We start from the raw sequence: 21,953 nt of genomic DNA on the forward strand, positions 1-21,953 counted from the left end.
AAATCGCTGAAAAAACGTTCAGCTTATCATGCCTCTGAATAACTTTTCTATAACCTACAAAGAAAGTGGTCTTTTACAAATTAAAACTTTGCTCCATTGGGATTAATAACTTATTGAGATTCCATAATTTTTGAGGAAATTCAAAAATTTTAAAACTTTCTGAAATTCCGTAAACGTTTAACTAAATCATACCCTCTAAATAATTTTTATACAACCTAAAAAGAGAGTGGATTTTTAAAAAATGAAAACTCTGCTCCATTGGGATTAATAACTTATTGAGATTCCATAATTTTTGGGGAGATTCAAAAATTTAAAAATATTCTGAAAGGCCAAAAAATTTTAACTAAACCATAGATTATTTTGGAAGAACATTAGTATCTGTTTAGAATTCTCTTTTATTGTCCAAAAAACAGAAATTTATATTTTTAATACCCTCCACCTTGAAGAGGAGGATATATATAAAAAAAATTCTGCATGAAATTCTAAGTTAATGTAAAGATGTCCCACTGTCTGCCTATTTCTCTGTTGAAATCAAAATTTGGCAGATGGTTGGTATTGAAAATGATCGGTCCACGTTTTTGTATAGCCCCCATATGACCTCCCGATATTCGGAATTTTTAATGATTTCGCCACATTTTTTCACGCTTTTATTTAAAAAGTGGTATTTGTAGGTCATAATGGATTCTAGCTCCGGAGGCGAAACATTGTATGTCTAGGTCCACGTTTTTGTATAGCCCCCCATATTACGGTACCTTCCGATATTCGACATATTGATGATGATTTTCGCCACATTTTTTTCGCACGGATTTATCTAAAAATTGATATTTGTAGTTCGCAATGGGCTCTAGCTCCGGCGGCAGAAAATTGAATATTTAGGTCCACGTTTTCCTGTAGCGCACATAAAACGATACCCACCGATATTCGGCATTTTGATAATTCTAGTTATGTTTTCTTTACCCCGAAGGTAGAGGGTATTAAAAGCTCGGCCCGGCCGAACCTGAAGTTTTTTTAGTTGTTTTGAAAATAATAACTTATTGAGATTCCATATTTTTGAGTAAGGGTTCCATAGCTTGGATTTTAAGTTGGAAAATATTTTAATTCCCAGTTTCTGAGTAGAATTCAAAGTTAAGTTATATTTCTAGAATAGGCTTTTGAACTCTGCCCTGTGCTATGATATAATGCCTTAAAGGGAAAAGGACTCTCAAATTATAAATTTTAAATGGAAATATCTGTTAGAGATGAAAACACACCTTAAAAATGATCTCTCTTCCTACAAATAATAACTTATTGAGATTCCAAATTTCTGAGATCAAATTTTTCATAAATTCGGTGATATTTTTTTTTTGGGGTTCTTAGTTTCTAAATATATCTTAAGTGTCACAAGTTTTTAGTTGAATTCAAAGTTGAGTAATATTTCTAGGACAGAATTTGAAGTCCGTTCTGTGCTTTTACCATACCTTGCCTTTGAAGTAATCCCTTCGTAGGAAACTGAAAGAGACCTTTATAAAATATATTTCCACTGTTCAAACATTGTTCTTTGACATTGACGAAATTCTTCTCAGCCGTCAACAGGCATCGAACCAAGTTAATGACTAATCAAAAGAGACAGTCAGAATAATTTTCTTATTTTTTTTGTCGTATTTTTCATCCAAAAAAAACGAATGTTTCCTCAACATGTTGACAAAAGTTTTCGACAAAAATTGAGTGGAAAAAAAATTGCAGAACTTTTTTGTTTTTTTTTTCGTTTTCAAAAAATTGGGAAAACATTTTGAAACGCTTGTCTAAAACATACCAACAATTGACCCATGATGTCATATTTGGCCCAAAACTTTTTGCAAAATGTTCGATGCCGGGCCATAAGAAAGTAACGTCGAAGCCAAGAAAAAAAAAAATAACAAAATCAAGCAACACAAAATATCTTTTGGACAAGAGTCCACAAGAAATTCTCAAACCGTTTTGAAGAACGCGTACGCAGCTCAAAAAACCGAAAAAAAAACTGAACAACAACAATGAAAATTGTGTGCAAAATATCCAAACAAGCTTATCAACACGATGGTAACAAGCCATCATCATTCCTAAATACGTGTATCTCGTTGAAATAAGACATGTGTGCGCTGGCGCACAGAGACGCCCCAAACCCGACTTAAACGGCCAAACAAAAAAAAAAGAACCCAACAACTAAACAAACAAACAGTAAGACAGTCAACGAGCCTGCCTGCCAGCCAGCCAACAGTGGTAATAAACCAAACAAGTTCGTGGGCAAAGGAGTAGGGCATCCGAAAACCGATGCAGGCAACTAAGTATGTGGGTTTTTCGATATTATGTCAAAGAGAGGAGAGAGGCAATTAAAGTGCTTGGCAAAAGTTTGCGTCACGTCTTTGGGTGAAATTTTTTTGTGAGCTGATTTTGGTCCTTCGAGCCTTGATTCTGATTCTAAAAGTGATCTGGTATTCCACAAAATATTATTTTTTTTCTGATTTAATAACTTATTGAGATTCCAGAATTTTTTCAAATCCATAATTCAAATCCTCATTAAATGGTCCTTCGACCTCCATAATTGATTCTCCTCGAACAGTGATGCCCCATGTAGCATCATATGACGGCTATAATCGTATGTTATGACTTGGTTTCAATTTTTATACCCTCCACCATAGTATTGGGGGTATATTAAGATTGTCATTCCATTTGTAACACCTCGAAATATACATTTTAGACCCCACAAGGGGGGTTTAGCGATATCTGTTCGTCTATAGAATTCACTCTAGCTTCCGAACGAAATGAAGTAGTTTGATAAAATTTTACTTAAATGTGTATTATGTCTGCAGGACTTTTGGTATTGAAAATTGGTCATGTACGTTTACTTTTTGGTATAGCCCCCCTATAGTGGTACCTCCCGGTATTCCGTGATTTTATGATTTTAGAGACATTTTTCAACGGAATTCTTTCAAATTTGGTATTTAAAGTTCGTAGTGATTACTATAGCCTATGACAGAAAATTTTCTGTGCAGGTCCACGTCTTCGTATAGTCCTCCATATAACGTTACCTCCCGATATTCGGTACTTTGATGGTTTTAGCGACATTATTCACCGGAATTGTTTCAAATTTCGTATTTGAATTTCGTAATGGGTACTACAGCCTAAGACAGAAAATTGTCCGTGCAGGTCCACGTCTTCGTAGAGCCCCCATATAACGGTACCCACCGATATTCGGTATTTTGAAGGTTTTAGCGAAATTATTCACGGGAATTTTTGGTATTTGAAGTTTGTAATGGGTACTACAGCCTATGGCAGAAAATTGTCTGTGCAGGACCAGGTCTTCGTAGAGCCCCCATACAATGGTACCTACCGATATTCGGTATTCTGATGGTTTAAGCGACATTATTCACCGGAAATGTTTCAAATTTGGTATTTGAACTTCGTAAAGGGTACTACAGCCTAAGACGGAAAATTGTCCGTGCAGGTCCACGTCTTCGTAGAGCCCCCATATAACGGTACCTCCCGATATTCGGTATTTTGATGGTTTTAGCAACATTATTTACCGGAAATGTTTCAAATTTGGTATTTGAAGTTCGGTTAGGCTACTACAGCCTGTGACAGAAAATTGTCTGCGCAGGTCCAGGTCTTCGTATATAACGGTACCTCCCGATATTCGGTATTTTTATGGTTTTAGCCTCATTATTCGCCGATTTTTTTTTATTTAAGTTTCGTATTTGAATATTGTAATGGTTTATGACAGAAGTTGCCTATGCAGGTCCACGTCGTCGTATAGACCCTAATATGACGGCTACATTGAGATTTTAACAGAATTTTTAACCGATTTTATTTTTTTTTTTTGGAAAATGGCCCAAAAACGTTCCAAATGATGGAGGGTATTTTAAGTTCGACCCGGCCGAACTTACAGCTTTTTTACTTGTTACAATTAATAACTTATTGAGATTCCAAATTTGTTTTTCAATTCATCCATTAATAACTTATTGGAGATTCCATAGTATTTGACTCGTACGGGGACTTCTTAAATGGTCCTTCGACTTTTTCTATTTGCCCTGTTCTATGCTTCATATGAAGATGTTAACCACAGCCAGTAATACTTTGGTGTTCAGGCTCCGTTCTAGTCAAATACTTTCTGCAAAAGGTCCGGTAGTCCTGATTAGGTGGTTATGCTGTCATGCCTGGAAAAAAGGGAGGTAGGAGTATCCTGTATTCTGAAGAAATTATATGTTTAATTTATTTTTAAATTTAATAATCTCTAATATCGGAACTTACCGCTACTTACTATCATCTCCCCAAATTTTCCATCCTCTTCCCGAATATATGGTCCTTTGCTGCCGAAGTGGACTTCTTAAATAATTTAAATGGTTCTTCGCCTTTACCTTTTGTTCTGTCTCTCTCTCAAATTCTTATCATAACCCCTTCAGAACGTCACACAGTTCGTTAAACAACTGTTTGATCCTCCATGCCTGCCCATGCTTATCCTCTCGGGGGAATAGCAGTAATCGCTCAAGAATCAACCTGAGAATATCTCATAAAATGAAAGAAAACCAAACAAACGGAAAATAACGTATAAAGCGTCAGCGCCAGCGCCAACTTCGCAAGCCAACCAGCCAGCCAGCCGAGCAAAGAGGACAAGGATCCCCAAAACAATGCTTACCACTAAAAATTAGCCATGTAGCAATGTTATCAATTGCTAACTGGCAGTGCGACTGTGTGTGTGTGTGTTGTGCATCAAGGGCATATTGGCAGAAACGGCAGATCTTAGATTGATGCCTGGATGTGGCAAGGAGAACAGAACATGCGGAGCTTTTTTGCCAACGTGTCGTGTGTGGTGGCCCCGATTTGTAGGTCTTGTGTGTGTGTTTTGCCAAAATGTAGCCAAAGTGGAAGGCGACAACATCGGCCGGCGCTGCGTCTATAGCTGCTGTTGCTGCTGCCCGTGATGGTGATGACGACTGGCCGATTGTCCATTGCTGGTGTGAGTTCTGCCAACTGGCGCCAAGTTTTCAATAATGGTTAACGAGTTATTGAAAACAAGCCAAAGGCAATGCAGCAGACTGACTAACCAGCAACTAACTGGCTAAGGTGTCTTCCCAAAGAAGCAGAGAGTGTGAGAGAGAGAGGGGGGGGTAGGGGGTGCTGAGTATGATGCGTTGAGCTTTCCCTTAGCCTGACTGAGCCTTGTTAATTGCCAAACCAAAAGCATGTTTTGCTTGGCGCATAAAACTCCGACTTGAGTGCGGAAGGAAGCAAGGTGAACAAGGCTTACCCATGAAACCCTTGGAACATTTATGGTGGCTGGTTAGCTGGTCCCTGGCTTTGGCTCTGGCTCAGATAGAATCATGAGCTCAGTTATTTTCTTGGGGATTTCATGGGCCAGAGACCCTTTTGATCGCCACACAACAATCCATGGACAATCCCATGTAGTTTAGGGGGCTTGTTTGTTGGTTTTTCGCTGACGTCTGTCGCCGTGAATTGTCTGTCCGGCTGGCTGCTTGGCTGGGTGTTTGCTGCTCCGTGGCGGCTGTTAATAATATGGTGATGATGATGGCAATGATGATCGTTACTTATGGACGACGAGACATTCGTTAAATTTGATTCATGAGTCTAAGCCAAGGAAGTCAGTTGCTGGCGTCGTTTTACTCTCCTTTAGTCCTGCTTTGCGTCTTCTGCCCCTGAAAAAGGGCTGCAGCAGAGCCCAGAGATTGAGTGATTGCTGCTCAAAGTTATAATTTTCATATTTGTGAGGTAGTTTTGAGGACGAGGACGACGAGCAGCAAATAATAAACGAAATAAATGAGAATATTGATGAGGGTAGAAGGAAGCAGTAGGAACCCGGTGCCCGGTTGCCTTCCATGGCATTGCTGGCTGATGAGTGTTCTCCGTGAGCTTAGCATTTGCCGGTGGTTTGTTGTATGGCCGACGCTATATTAGCCTGGTTAGCTGCTGTTGTTTGGCTGGCCGGTTGGCTGGCATTGGTCATTGTTGGGCGCCGCTGGCGTTTCTGTTGTTGTTCGTTCGTTCAAGCCTCTCAACACGTTCGTTTGCGACCAAATAAAAATGTTTGTTTTTACTTAACTAACTGTGGTTGCTGCCACAACAATTTCACCAAATTGGACAAATGAAGCCACAGCATTAGGCCGCTAATAATGGGTGGCTTCAACGGACGACTCGCAGTGGAAACCCAAGCGAACTGAGCAGCATTTTTTCAACGCCGGTGGTAGTTATTACAGTTCTCTGGTTCATGTAGCGCTGGTGTGGATGCAACCATGTTGCAAGCAAGTCCTTTCCTTTTCGCCAAAAACAAATATCAATTTACTCTGCTGGCTGGCTGACTGACCAACCGACCTGATGGTGGTTAAAAGCTACTGCTAGGCATCAGGCTCTCACACAGACAGATTCCTGCATAGCCATTTAGACATAACTTTGAAATTTAAATTTTCGTGCACTTTTGCTGGCGCCACATTACGGAGATCGGCCCATAAACCAAGCCAGGCAGGCAGGCAACTGACTGACCAACCGCACGAACCTCTACGCCTGTTTTTGGCTGGCTTATGATAAACTCGATAATGATAATGCTTAAGCCACCCAAACATGGAATGTTTTTGTTGTTGTAGTTGGATTTAGCAAATAATTCTTAAAAATTGTTCATTTAATGTTGTAATTTTGCAATTATTTTTTTTTTCACAAAAAATTAATAATTTTTAATTTTTCTCTTGGATTTCTCTTTCAGACAAATGTTCCCGCAAATGAAATTTCGTGTATCAGGCTTGGATGCCAAGGCGAAATATATTCTACTACTGGATATTGTGGCTGCCGATGATTATCGTTATAAATTTCACAATAGGTAAGTTGGAGGGACTTAAGAGAGAGAGAGAGAGAGAAAGTGGGACTTAAGAGAGTTTGCCAACCCTTCTTCTTTTCCCTTTCCAGCCGCTGGATGATTGCCGGCAAAGCCGATCCGGAAATGCCCAAACGCATGTACATCCATCCAGATTCGCCCACAACCGGTGAACAATGGATGCAAAAAGTTGTCTCATTTCACAAGCTTAAGCTGACCAATAACATTAGTGATAAACATGGATTTGTAAGTACTGTACGTTTTCTTTGTTTACCAAACAACAATTTTAACTCTAACTCAATAATATACCATATGTATGGGACCTATGGAAACCCAAAAAAAAAAAATACATTAAAAAAAGATCTATGAAAAGATAAAAAAATGGAAGGCAAAATTATCAGCTAAAATTCAAAATCAATGTGACTATAATCACCGAATACCCTTATGCCTTACGGAAATGGTCCTTCGACCTACCCAAACATAAGGATATAGTTTTTTTTACCAATCTCTATTGAAATATTACCAGAACTGTAGTGGAATGCTCTAACTATTTTCTTGAGAGATCGACAAAAGTCGTTAAAATTTTAAGTTTATAATTTCGGTAAATAACCAAATTTGTCGGTAAGTTAGTGATGAAATGAAGGTTGTCGATAAGACCTACCGATAGATACCAAGGTTGTCCACTTTAACTTATTTTTTATATCAAAATGCTGGATTTCAAAGTTACCGATTTTTTTTTGAAAATGAGTTAGAGAATCCCACTAATGATTCTGAACCCAGTTCAGTCTCCAAAAAAAAAAAAAAAAAAAAAAAAATACGACAAGAAATTCGCCTTGGCCTTGAGTTTCAAAGTTTCCGATTATTGTCGGTAGCTCAAAAAATGAGTTAGAGAATCCCACTAATGCTTCTGAACCCAGTTCTGTTTCCAACAAAAAAGGAAAATATGGCAAGAAATTCGTGTTGGCCCCTAACAAAAACCTACGGAGATTCCATAATTTTGAGACTTCTTCAACTGCCTTTTTTCGACAAATCTGAAATATATATCAAATCCCCACATACTTCCATAATCCATATTAATCTGTGTCGTTCATAAATGACAATTATTTGTCTAAAATTTGTGTCGAAGTTCTTATGACTTTTTTTTGGGAATATTTTGTTGCCTTCAGAAATAATAACTTATTGAGATTCCAAATTTTTTTTTATCGGCAAATATTTTGCCTTTTCGAAAATCCTAAAATAAATATCAAATCCCCACATACTTCCATAATCCATATTTACCTGTTTCGTTCACAAACCAAAATTATTTGTCTAAAATTTGTGTCGAAGTTCTAATGACTTTTTTTTTAAATATTTTTTTTTGCGTTGAGAAATAATAACTTATTGAGATTCCATAATTTTTTCCTATTCATCTGTCAAACCTTGAGCGTATTCACAATTTTTTGTGCGTTCAAAAATAATAACTTATTGAGATTCCAAATTTTTTATCGGCAAAATATAGTAAATGGCTTTTTTCGAAAATCATAAAATAAATATCAAATCCCCACATACTTTCAAAATCCATACTAATCTGTATCGTTCACAAACGACAATTATTTGTCAAAAATTTGTGTCGAAGTTCTAATGTCTTTTTTTTAGGAATATTTTTTAGTCCTCAGAAATAATAACTTCTTGAGATTCCATATTTTTCCTTTTCATCTGTCAAACCTTCAACGAATTCACAATTTTTGTGCGTTCAAAAATAATAACTTATTGAGATTCCAAATTTTTTATTGGCAAAATACAGTTAATTAAAATTGAAGTATATAATAACCTATGAAGATCCCATAAACACTTAGACCAAATTTTTGTGAAGTTACTTCAACTGACCCCTTTGACATTTCAAAAAATACAAATAAACTTCTCGCAAAATTCCAAATACTTTCATAAATTATTATTAGGATCCAAAATTTGTTTGTCTTTTCTTCAAACTTTTCTTGACTTCGGAAATATATTTTTCTTTCGCGTTCAGAAATAATAACTTATTGAGATTCCAAAATTGTATACATATGTGTCAAAGAATTATATAATTCTCATATTCCCCGTTCACAAATAATAATTTTTTGAGGGTCCAAAATTTGTTTGTCCTTCCTTCAAACTTTTTTCGCTTCGGAAATATTTTCCTCGCTTTCAGAAAAAAATAACTTATTGAGATTCCATCTTTGCCTATCCATCTGTCAAACCTTTATTGGATTTACCACTTTTTCGCGATTAAAACTAATAACTTATCGAGATTTCACAAATTTTATCCATCCGACAAATATATATTCCCCGAACAGATAGTACTTCGTAATAATGCACACAAATATATTTTTCACTTCCTTTGCCCTCCTCCCTCAATCCTTCGTGACAATATTTTGAATTTTAGCTGATAATTGCAAGTGTTTTATAATTCTGAAACGTACCGAGAGAATGAATTGAATTTTATTGGAGCGGAAGGTAAAAATCTGCGGAGCATAAAACCAAAGAATATTGCTGGCCAACGAATTCAAATCCTACTTTTCGATCGTAAAGAAATTCAATAACACTATTTCAAAACTTTGTCAACAACTTTTATTTTTAAAAGAAAACAGGTGTTCTTGTGGACTTGGGTTCAAATATTTTATTCCTTAAAATATTTAAATTAAATTAAATGCAAATATAGTCCCCTTTTCAATAATATTGAAAAAAATAATTAATAATAATTTTTCTATAATAAAAATAATATTAACTCGATCTTGATATATTTTGAAAATCAAAAATAAATCAATATTTACGTATTTTTTCATAAAAATTAGTAAAAATATAAAATAACAACTTCATTTCTCTGATTAATTAAGGTCCTTTAGTAAACAATGAAGTAATCGCTTATCATGGCTTCCCCTTTAATTTTCATTGGGAAAACTATTGTGTATTTAAAAATATTATGAATTGTAGGACTTTCTAGAAACAATAGATCATGATCCACCGTATTCAATTAATGTAAAGGCATTTTGAGATTTTTTGCTTACTTGGTAGCCCTAAAGTAATGACTGTTTCTCTTAAATGGAAGCATTTGGGTAATGTAGATTTGTTTTGTAACAGAAAATCATAAGGGCTTTAAATGAACTTAATCATATCTCTTCTTAAAATCGAGAGATCTTCCTCTCTTCATAAAATTTTTGTGAAGGCATTTTCAGATTTTTTGCTTACATCGTAGCCTTTAAATAATGATTGTTTCTCTTAAATGGAATTGCGGGAAATCTTTTTGTAAAAGAAAATCATAAAAAATACTAATCATAAAAAATACTATGTATCTTAATACTTTTAAGAAACAATAGATTACGATGCACCATATTAATTTTATGTGACAGCATTTCGAGACTTTTTGCTTACTTAGTAACCCTAAAGTAATGGTTATTTCCCCACAATGGCTGCATTTACTAATGGGATATTTTTTCCAAGAGAAAATGAAGTGTTTTAATTGCGGCAAAGCTTTGAAAACTCTGCCGAGTTTATTGCTGAATTACTGAAACCCCTTGCTTACTGATATGGCCACCAGTAATCTAGGAGTAAGCAAAATTTCCACAAAAAAAAGGCACCTGGATTTTGAAAGTTTCTTGCAAGAGAAGATCTTCCTTTTATTGTACAACAGAGTTTCCTCCAAACAAAATTGGAATTATATATAAATAATTAGAATCTCATCTATTTTAAAATATGGCTTTCTTTTAGGCACATTTGTAATTGGTTAGGTAATCACTTTTCAGGACTTATCCCTTAGTTATCTCCTGAAATATTTTATGAATCTTAAAAAAACTTTTCATAAATGTTATTTCTATGAATGGTAGAATCATTTTCCAACTTTTTAAGTTCGTTGCGTCTTCTTGAGACCCCTGCTTACCCCTGTACTTACAAGGCGTACATAAAGTAAGCATTTATCTCTCTATTTTGAATAATTTAATCTCTTCAATAGCTTTTCTTAACTATAATCCTGTTTGCTGGCCTCACTCTTCATATCTTCATGCCATAAATGCTGATATATGCCGCATGAAACACGCTCGCAAGTGATGTATGTTTTACCCGTACAAATCGGTGATAAAATGGCAGAATTAATATCTATCTAGCAGCTTTAGATGGCGGCTGCTTCCATTCATGTCGCCGTTGTTGTCGTCGTCTTTAGCGTTGATGATGATGGTGTTCTTGTTGTTGTTGTTGCTTTTTATTCAATCAGTCTTGGGATAAGCCAATTGCTTTGGCTCTTTGAGGCCTGCCGAAGCCTAAGACGCCGCCACCGTGTGATCATGTGTAAAACTGAAACTGCAAGTCCAAGTCCAATATGCAAAAAAAGAAGAACCTATCCAGCCGTGTCTGATGATGGTCTTCATTGAATTTATTTAGTTATGAACGGAAGGAAGGTGGGGATGGGATGAGATCAAACGGATGATGGTGTGGCGAAAAAGAGTTTCTTCTTTTTTTTGCGTCACACCATTCAGAGATGAATATAAAATTTTGCCTTAGATGACTACTGGGGAGAAGATGGGTACCCAAAACTCTTTCCTTTCCTTTTTTTTTTTGCTTTAAGGCCTCCCGTTGCGTGTTCATGTTGTAATGGACGAAGACCGTCCGGCCAGAGGAAAACCAGCAGAAAACAAATTGCAAAAAAAAAGTATTCACTTCCAACAGATCTTTAAAAGCAAGCCGATAAACGGCACTGCCGACAAAAGATCAATAAAACAAAATGAAAATTCTGAGTCGATTAATAAGCTTGCACGCTTTGTGTGTGTTCCGAAATGAAAAGCAGAAAAACGACGACAAACTATTTGCCATCAATTCAAGAACAAACGAATATCGTCACACTGGTAGTAGTAGCCGCCAAAGCCGAAAAGAAGATAGTCCGAGAAAAATTGTCTTTAGCACTTTAAATGTCAGTGGAAATGTTGATAGGTTTTCTTCGTCGCTATGGCAGATAAGGAGACAGTCAAAAAGAGATACATATGTCATTATTGGTAAACGGATATGCAAAACTAGATTTATGGAATGCCATAAGATTAAAAAAAGAAGAAAAAAGAGAATTTTGAGGTTAGACTTCCATTGAGGCTTCTTGGTAAATAGTTGGGTAATTAGTCTTCAGTATTTGCGCATTGAATTTCTTTGGAATGCTGCTATTTTTTCCAGGAAAATTTTACAAAATATTTGTTTTTGTGGGCTCACTATTTAATTTCCTTGATATTTTAAAAGCCTGCTCTTAGTTGAGACTCTCTGCTTACTTACATGCTTCCAAAGAAGCAGAAGAGTATGTACTCATTTAACTAACATAAGTTATGGAATATAAAAATGTGAATTAGGATTTAGATAGTTTTATGTTGGAATAATTCATTTACAAATTGAGAGAACACAAGCTGAGTAGATAGCTGGAAAAGAGTATGATGTAATTAGAGCCACTCGGTAAGCAGTTAGGTAATTATTTTGCAAAACTTTTGCATTGAAAGTTTCTTTGGAAATTTGTCATTTATTCGCAGGGATTTTTTCAATATAATTCAATCTACGAATAAGTCGTAGCTGCTCCATTTAACTTATCCAAATCCTATCCATTTACCTTTGGGTTTCAAAGGTATTTGCTTACTGGGAATCGAAATCGTAAGCACATCTTTCCATTTTTGTGAGATGTCAAGTAAAAATCTTAGCAAAAATATTGTTAGGGTAATGTTCAAGGAATCCGAAGCACATTTAATTCTGGGTTTGAATTCTTTAATATTTATTTTAGCTCAGAATTCTATGAGAACATCTCATTACCAACTGCTATTTTGGTAAGTCAATAAGCAATAATTTGTTAAAAATTAAAATCCCTATGGAAAAGTACTCTCAAGGCAAAGACTTTTTCAAAATATGTTCCAAATATTTTGTAGATGATACTTGAGAACTTTGGATTACCCAAAGGCATTCCAGTAAGCAGTGAGGTAATCACATATGTAAATTTGGAATTTATAATATCCATTTGATATGCCACCCTAATGCTTTCTTCAAAAAATCTTGCAAATATTTTGTAGCTGATACTTGAGAACTTTGGATTACCCAAAGGCATCCCTGTAAGTAGTGAGGTAATCACATAAGTGTGAAGGTAATTATGTCCATGGCCTATGAATCCCTAATGGCTGAAGTTACTTGAAAATGTGGTTTTGAAAAAGAAATACACTTGATATCCTCAAAAAAAAAAAAAAAAAATTAATAAATAAAAAATGATCATATTTGAGAACTTTGGATTACCCAAAGGCATCCCTGTAAGCAGTGAGGTAATCACATAAGTTTAAAATTAATTATATCCATGGGTTATGAATCCCTAACGGTGGAAGTAACTTGAAAATGAGGTTTTGAAAAAAAATACACTTGATATCCTCAAAAAATATAAATAAAAAAATAAATAAATAAAAAATGTATGCTTACCAAATTCTTCTTTGTAAGCAATAATGTAATGATTTAATTTCATATTGGAGTGTGGGAAGTCCATAGAAAACAGTTTTTTTATTCAATATGATATGTTTTTATGATTAAATATTGTTTATTATATCGTGACAAAAAAACCTTAAAAAGTCCTTATTTCATGCCTTCTAAGGAATCACTTTTGTAAGCTGTAAATTGCAAGATTTACACATATTACTGTAATATCCTTTAGACTACTCCCAATTAACTCAATTAATAGCTTTCATTTTTTAAAACTTTTTTGTATTTTATACAATGTTTGAGATTTTATTGATTACCCAAAGGCATCCTTGTAAGCAATTGGGTAATCACTTAAATATAAATCTTACTTTTTTCCATAAGAGGCAACATAGGAAACTTGTTCCATACACGTCATGAGACCAGAAAAAAATCCCTGCTTCAAAGTAAACTTGATATGCCAAAGAAAATAAAATAATCTGATTACCAATGGCTTCCTTGTAGGCAGTAGTATAATGACTTATTTCAAAAATTAAATATAGAGTGCTGGAAAAAAGCTCTGACATTTTAAATATGTTTTGGGATTACAAAATTGTTTTTAACATCAGAAAATATTTTTATAAAAATTGTTTAAAATCCCCTTTTTTGAATTTCCAAGAGGCCCCCTAGTAAGCACTTTTGTAATCATATCCCACATTTCATAATAAATTCCCTTTTTGAGAACTTTTGTTTTTTTGTTTGACTTTTGAATAATGGCCACCACCCATTGCTGGTCTTTTGAGAATCATATCAACTTTGACTTCAAAGACTTTTAGTTTGCCGAAATGGGCGTAGTTCTGGCCTGCCCCCAAAGTACATATGACAAAACTTAGAATTCAAAGAATTTTGAAAAAATTGATGAGTTTCATTGACAGAATGGGAATAAAGTTTGCTTTACCTACCTCCTACCTCTCCATGGGGATGGGGCTCGTTGCAATGAACACCACCCTCCTTGCCCGACATGTAATCACTTTAAAACCCATATTTATGGGTTTTTGTTTTGACATTAGAATCGTCGAGTACGGCGACAATTTGAAAATTCCAATGTGTCACAGTAAAACTATTTAGACACCTGTCACCTTCTCAACACACTTAACACACAAAGCCACAAAGTGTCACGGGGCTTGTTATTACGGCCCGGGGACCGGGATTCAATTATCTTCAATTGAAGGGCTGCCTATGCCGCCACCGCTCCCTGTGGAAGGGGCCAAAGGATACAATTGATTGGTTATTTGTTGGAGGATATGCAGGGCATTGCGTTGTTTCAACTGCTCAATGAACTGTTGAACTGCTAAACTCAAGTGTTTTTTGTTAGAGAGACCGAGAGAGCGAGAGCAGGAGCATAAAACAACAAAGCTAAACCCAAATGAAGTGCGTGTCAAAATCTAACCGCAGAACTTAGCTGGCAAGGAGCGTGTGTTGTTTTGCCGCCATACAATTCCCATATGTGTAATAATTTTATAATTATAGTTTAAAACAGGAAAAAACAGACAAAAAAAAAAAACACTGGTGTGTAACACACTTTGTAAAAAACATTTACAACGACACATCCATGTACACACACACGCACACGCACACACTCGCCCATGGAGGAGACATGTTAGCCAGCATTTGTTGTAAATATATATAGAAATCTACAACAACATATCGCACTTAATTTTAATAATAGAACAAAAATCTAACGGCTCATGCATATTAAGCTTTTGTACTTAGAGGGTAGGCAAAGGAGGTGAAGGGGTCACAGGGTGGGGAGGTAGTAAATTTCCATAATGAGCCTGAAGGTTAAAAAGGTCTCTAAGCTTTCGATTTAATTACACATATGGGAAAATGTAGGGGGGTAATTTTTCCATTGAAAAAATAAAAATTAAATTAATAAATTTTTAAAATGAAAACGATACAGATTAAATTGCTGTTGAATAATTTCGAGTGGAAATTAAAAATTTTTTTATTCGAAAAAAAAAATTTTTTTTGAATTTTTTAAATTTTCTATTATTTTTCCGAATTCGATGCTTCTTTAGTTGTCGTGGAATATTTCCAATCCGGTATTTTGATACAAATCCTAATATTCCATATTCCGTCTCGCCAGAATATTTTCCAACAGAATTTCCCGAAATTTCTCATTCGAAAGAAAATATTTTTTTATTTTATGTGTTTGTTTCTCTTTCGAGACGTGCCTAATGATCTGAAATTAGCAGTGAAAATGAAAGCCGGATAGACACTATCACACACTCACTACTATGCGAGGCGTTTAGCCGTTGGTTAAGCGGCTCATCAGGCATATTTGGTGTGGATGATGGCTGCACACCGAGGTCCGCAGTTCAAAACCCACAGGCAGGATCGGTTGAATTTTACATTTTTTATTTGTAATTTCGGTTTCGTTTTTTTTTCTTTCATAATGCGAATTTTGGTGGCGTGTGATTCAAAATTTTGCTTCATATAAAATGTTATCAGTTTTAATTTAACATAAATTACACTGTTCGGCCAAATTCACTTTTTTCAATAATTACAGCAAAAATCCAGTAGATTATGAAAGTGCAGCTAAAATTAGAAGACACGTGTTTCAGGGTTTTGAAAGTTTTCACCGCAAAGTGACCTAAATAGAAATATCCCCAAATATCCCCCTCTTCCACATTTAATCAAAATTTTCAGATTAAAATTCCCTGGAAACCACTGATTTTATGTATATAGTGTCTTTGGCAATATTTTAGATAAAACCACGAAAATTATTTGGGTTAACAATTTTAACCCTCAAGCGAGTCAACAAATGGGTCTTTTGGGTCCTTCTTTGAAAATATGGTTGAAAACTCCCCTTAAACGAGATGGTAGCAAGTCAAATGATTAGACGAAATTATTTGTCATGAAATTCTACTATAGGTCATAGAAGACATCAAAAGTCTAACTCTTACCCAAACGCCGGGAATTAAAATATATTAAAAACACATATTAGGGTTAAAACCGTACTTTGTGTGAGTTTATGCAAAAATCTCCCGCAAAGCATAATTTTACAAGGATGACGTCAGAGACGAAAATAATCCTTATCAAATTTCACCATAAGTTCCCAAAGAAAGGAAATTTCTATAGCCATTACATATTCCAAAAATATTTGAATCAATTTTGACAAAAAAAACTCTAAATGTTCCCTAATTTTTTTGAATAATTTTTCGTCGGCCATTTATTTGATTTTACGCCTGAAAATAATATAAAATTTCGTTTTAGGTAGAAGCTCTCAAAGGAAGAAATATTCTACACCTAATTTCACTATAAATCTCAAAATAAACCATATATCTAGGAACAATAGTTTTTAAGAAATTGACATTGGATTTTTTTTAATTACAAGTGAAAATTGCATGTTTGCCTTTTGTACTGCCAATTTTACACTAATTTCATTCTTAGTCAATATCTCCCTTAAGAAGTCATTTTTGGTAAAAAGTCTCAAAGAAAAAGATATTCCTTATCAAATTTCACTATAAGTCACCAAAGAGATGAAATCTAAATTTCCATTACATCTCCGGAAAATATATGAAGTAATTTTAATAAAAATAACAGAAAATATTTCCTCATTTTTTTGAGCAATTTTTCCTCGATTTTCTTTCTAGTTAATGCCTGAAATTAACATAAAATTTCGTTTTAGGCAAAAGCTGTTAAAGGAGGATATATTCTATACCGAATTTCACTATAAATCTCAGAATAAACTATATATCTAGGTGCAATAGTTTTAAAGAAAATTATATTCGAAAATTTGGTACACCAAAGTGAAAATTAGGTGTTTGCGTTATGTACGAATTTTCATTCTTGGCCAATATCTCCCTTAAGAATTCATTTTTTGTAAAAAGTCCCAAAGTTAAAAATATTCCTCATAAAATTTCACTAGAAGTCACCCAAGAAAAGAAATCTCCATTTCCATTGCGTATCGAATAAATATTTGCATCAATGTTGACAAAAAATGGGAAAACCGAAAACAATTTTTGGTCAATTTTTCCATGCCCTTTTTTTCGAGTTGACTCCTGTTTCAACAATGAAAATATTCTTCATATTTGCAAATGGAGTAGAAATCATATTCCGAATTTTTAGAATCTCTTCCAAAAAAGTTTTTCCAATTTCCAACTAAATACCCATAATTGGCACCCACTGTAATACCCCTCAAACACATCCATTGGGGTGTTGCCTTTCACAAGGATATCTCCGTAATTTCCACTCGTAACAGTTTTGCTTTTCTTTTTTCTTGTTTGTTTTTATTGTGCTCCGACAAAAAACCAGCCAGCAGCGCTTTTCAAACTATCAACTCCTTTTCGATTTTGTGGTTACAAAATTAACTCAATTCTCTGGCATAGGCAATGCATGTATGCAAGCAGACTTACATCTGTGTGTGTGTGTGTGTATGTGTTTTCATTTCAATGGGCATTTGCGTGAATAATTTGGAATACTCACATTATTATAATGATGATGATAAGAACGAATGTCGGCCATATTGATTTGCAGGAAGAGCATTCGCACCCTTTTGTTTAGCAATAAAAATTCCCTTTCAATTTGCGGCCAACAACAGCAACAACTAATACAACAATGTTGTTGTTGTTGCTGTCCATGTTTTCTTTACCATCGGTTTTATTTGAAATAAAAGTCGGTCTGTTTGTAGTTCGATCGTTTGATAGGGGTTGGAGAGACCAACGACCAAACGACCCTCTGTGGATAAAAACCACACACACACACACACACACACATGCATATGCCTGCCTGCCTTTCTGTTATAACTGCCACGGCAGATGATCAGCGGGTTTTCGTTGGCTTTTCTCCATCCACCATTTCGCTTTCATCCAAAAATAAAATTAGAATAAATCAAGCAGAAAGTTTTCAGGTTTGTCTTAAAGGAAAAACACGTTTTCTTCAAATGTCACACGAGAATGCACACACGCATGGCTATGTGTGTGTGTGTGTGTATGGGTGGTGTGCATGTGTCATGTGTGTGTGTCTTTGAAAGCTTTGTGCCTGACTGGCAAAACAACATCTAAATTGGCCAAAAGCAAAGAAAAAAAATAACCCAAGACCAGATTCCTTTGATTTTCTATTTCAATTGTTTCAAGTGGGCCCACATGAGAGGACATTTTAGATCTCCTCCTCCCCCAATCTCAACTATAAATGTGTCCTGTATCCAAGATGATTACCAGGATGTTACGTATGACTGCACATCAATTAAGTTTAAATAGACATAGTTGTCCCCTGTCTGGGATATTTTGGTAATGCTGGGGATCCAGGGGTGGTAGGAGAGGGGGGAGGATGGTTGAAAGGTAAATTGGATTCAAGTGCTAAACATCTTCAAACTATCCCACACACAGACATACTCTCTGTCTCTCTCGCATTGTTGACATTTTTGCTGTCCTTGTGGAAAAAAGGACAAGCACATGTCCTCCAGCATAAGTAGTTCTGGGTAGTCCTGGGAGACCAAGTCAAAGGGGGACTGGGCGAGCTTGCCTTGACTTGTGTCCAAATTGAGAATTCCACTTTAGTTTGAATGCCATGGCAACGACACCAGAACAGTCTCTTTTTTTCTTTTCTGTCAGAGTAATGGACGAGTTCTGGGGAATAGTAAATCAAGGAGAATTGATAATCAAAATGGGAATGCAACAATGACTTTAAAAGGAAAAATTAATGTCCCATCTTCAAATGAATTTTCTCTGTGGAAATTTAATCAAAAGGCTGTTTCCAAAAAAAAAAAAAAATACTCCGAAAAAATGTTAAGGATTTTTTTTTTTAAATAATTTTTACTCCGAATTTTTTTTAATGCAACAAAAATATACTTACTCCAAATAATTTTCATAAGGAGAAAATTTATTCCGAATTAAAAAAAATACTCCGAAGAAGCTTTTTCATGGTAAACTACTCCGAATAATTTTTTTCGGTCATATAAATCGGAATTGTTTTTAAAAAAAATTAAGCAAAAAAACTGTAAGTTCGGCCGGTCGAACTTTAAATACCCTCCACCCTCAAACGCGAAACTTAAAAGAAAAAATCCAGTGAATAATGTCGTTAAAATCATCAAAATACCGAATATCAGGAGGTGAAGTTATATGGGAGCTATACGAAGACGTGGACCTGCAGAGATAATTTTCTGTCATAGGCTGTAGTATCTATTACGAACTTCAAATACCAAATTTGAAATAATTCCGGTGAATAATGTCGCTAAAATGATTAAAATACCGAAAATTGGGAGGTACCGTTATATGGGGGCTATACGAAGACCTGTACCTGCAACGACAATTTTCTGTCACATGCTGTAGTAAACATTACGAACCTCAAATACCAAACTTGAAACAATTCCGGTAAGTAATGTCGCTAAAATCATCAAAATACCGAATATCGGGAGTTCCAGTTATATGGGGGCTATACGAAGACGTGGACCTTCACAGACAATTTTCTGTCTTAGGCTGTGGTATCCATTATGAACTTCAAATACCAAATTTGAAACAATTCCGGTGAGTAACGTCGCTAAAATCATCAAAACTCCGAATATCGGGAGGTGTCTTTATATGAGGGCTATACGAAGACATGGACCTGCATAGACAATTTTCTGTCATAGGCTGCAGTATCCATTACGAACCTCAAATACCAAATTTGAAACAATTCCGGTGAATAACGTCGCTAAAATCATCAAAACTCCGAATATCGGGAGGTGTCTTTATATGAGGGCTATACGAAGACATGGTCCTGCATAGACAATTTTCGGTCTTAGGTTTTAGCATCCCTTACGAACTTCAAATACCAAACTTGAAACAATTCCGGTGCGTAACGTCGTTAAAATCATCAAAATACCGAATAGCGGGAGGTACCGTTATATGGGGACTATACGAAGACGAGGACCTGCAGAGATAATTTTCTGTCACAGGCTGTAGTATCCATTACGTAATTTAAATACCAAATTTGAAACAATTCCGGTGAATAATATCGCTCAAATCACCAAAATACCGAAAATAGGGAGGTACTATTATATGGGGCCCATACCAAAACATGACCTGACCCATTTTCAACACCAAAAGTCCTGCAGACATAATATACATTTGAGTAAAATTTGATCAACCTTTTTCAGTTCGTTCGGAAGTGATTTCCACAGAAAAACCTTTAAAGGGAAAATTTACTCCGCAAAAATCCTTTAACGAAAATTCACTCCGAAACCCCCTGGCGGAGGTGACTTACTCCAAATAAATTATCTCTGGAGGAATATCACTCCTCCCAACATTTCTATATGCAATTGACATTTCAAATATACCCTTAAAATAACCCTTCTCACGCCTTTCTCAGTTTTTATTTTTCCATAAGGATAAATTGCATCTGCCAAGGTCCTTTTGGGCTCACCGAGGCATTAGATCAATATCAGGACAACATCTTGGTCATAATTTTCATTATTTTTTTGTTTGGCGGAATCGATTGGTTTGCTTTCTGGCTTACCACACAGTTTGTCACATATTGTCGCCTTTTCTCGCTCCCTCTCTTTTCCTCTCCCCCTCTATCTCACTCCTTTACTCTCTTTGGCCCATTTGATTAAAACATGTGGTTAGGTCATAAAGATAGTTGGATGATGCAGAGTTCAATAGGTTATGCTGTGCGAATGCGTTCTGTTATCAAGGCTCTAATGGCCCCTTTTTTGAAAAAAAAAAAGAGAAACATCCGAACAACAAAACGATTAGGCGTATGAACATTTGTTGGCCGCTAATCTTGGCGGAGATCTCCCAACAAAGCTATTAACCTAAAGGACCATGATACCCTTTTTCTCTGTGTTTCTTTTGTTTGCTTCATTAAATGTACACCACCAACCGACCAAGCGAGCCGGCCGAGCGAGCAACTCATGTCAGAGGATGCGTTTATGAATGCAAACCATGTTGCGTTTCCACAAGCATTAGAAGCCAGAGGAAGCGGCAGCAGCAGCAGCCGCATTCAGCCAAATGCCGGACCATTATGCATGGGTATATATGTCAATAGATAAGGCATCAAATGTTACAGCGAGAGATGCAGACACGAGATATGAGTTGTTGCTTCGGCCGTTTTTGTGGCCAGCTACTTAAAGCCAGACTGTCTAACTGAAACCAATTCTTCTGTTTTTTTGTTTTGGGGTGTGTTTTAGTTTTCCCTTCCTTGCCTTCAAAGCGGAGGCTCAGTTCTTTGCACTCCAGCCAAAGGACATTGGCAGTAGGGCGTCATGCTGCCACTCAGTCAGTCAGTTCGCCAGCCAGCCAGCATTCCTTGGCATTTTATTAGAGCAAAATTGCAGCAAATACTGACGTATACCTTGTTAGGTGTTTCGTTAGCTACATTTCTGCAGTTGGCAAAATGAAATTGTTTGACGCTCTGGAATTTTCTCATTTTCATTTCTATTGCCATTTTCCATTTTAATATTCATTTCCAGGTAGTTTTTTTCTGTTTTCCGTATTTCCCTTTGTTGGCCTGAAAGCATGTAATATTTGTAGCAAGAAATATTTTTTTCATATTACGAATGCCTGGAATTTTGGAGTTCAGCTTTCATTCCGGCCTGGGGGGGGGGGGTAGTTTGTCACACCTTTGCCACTGTTCCACAGGAGAGGAAAAGGAAAACAAAAGGAATTTTTATTGGGCGCCACCATTACCAAAAAAAAAAAAAAAAAACGGAAAGTTGGCAGTGTCACCTTAA

At 35.7% G+C, this 21,953-nt stretch overlaps 1 protein-coding gene across 5 annotated transcripts in view; it reads left to right on the forward strand.

Moving 5' to 3' along the window:
* LOC101891159 (optomotor-blind protein) overlaps window positions 1–21,953 on the forward strand; it is a 167,507-nt gene that overhangs the window by 67,191 nt on the left and 78,363 nt on the right. For 4 of the 5 annotated variants that reach the window (XM_059122343.1, XM_059122347.1, XM_059122346.1 and 1 more), the window contains exons 3-4: window positions 6,725–6,838; window positions 6,925–7,087. In XM_059122343.1, coding sequence (XP_058978326.1) covers window positions 6,725–6,838; window positions 6,925–7,087 — 277 coding nt within the window. The remainder of the gene's footprint in view (window positions 1–6,724; window positions 6,839–6,924; window positions 7,088–21,953) is intronic. The other variant, XM_059122345.1, reaches the window with a different exon arrangement.

This window comes from Musca domestica, unplaced genomic scaffold (assembly GCF_030504385.1).
Source record: "Musca domestica strain aabys unplaced genomic scaffold, Musca_domestica.polishedcontigs.V.1.1 20, whole genome shotgun sequence".
Classification (NCBI taxonomy): Eukaryota; Metazoa; Arthropoda; class Insecta; order Diptera; family Muscidae; genus Musca; species Musca domestica.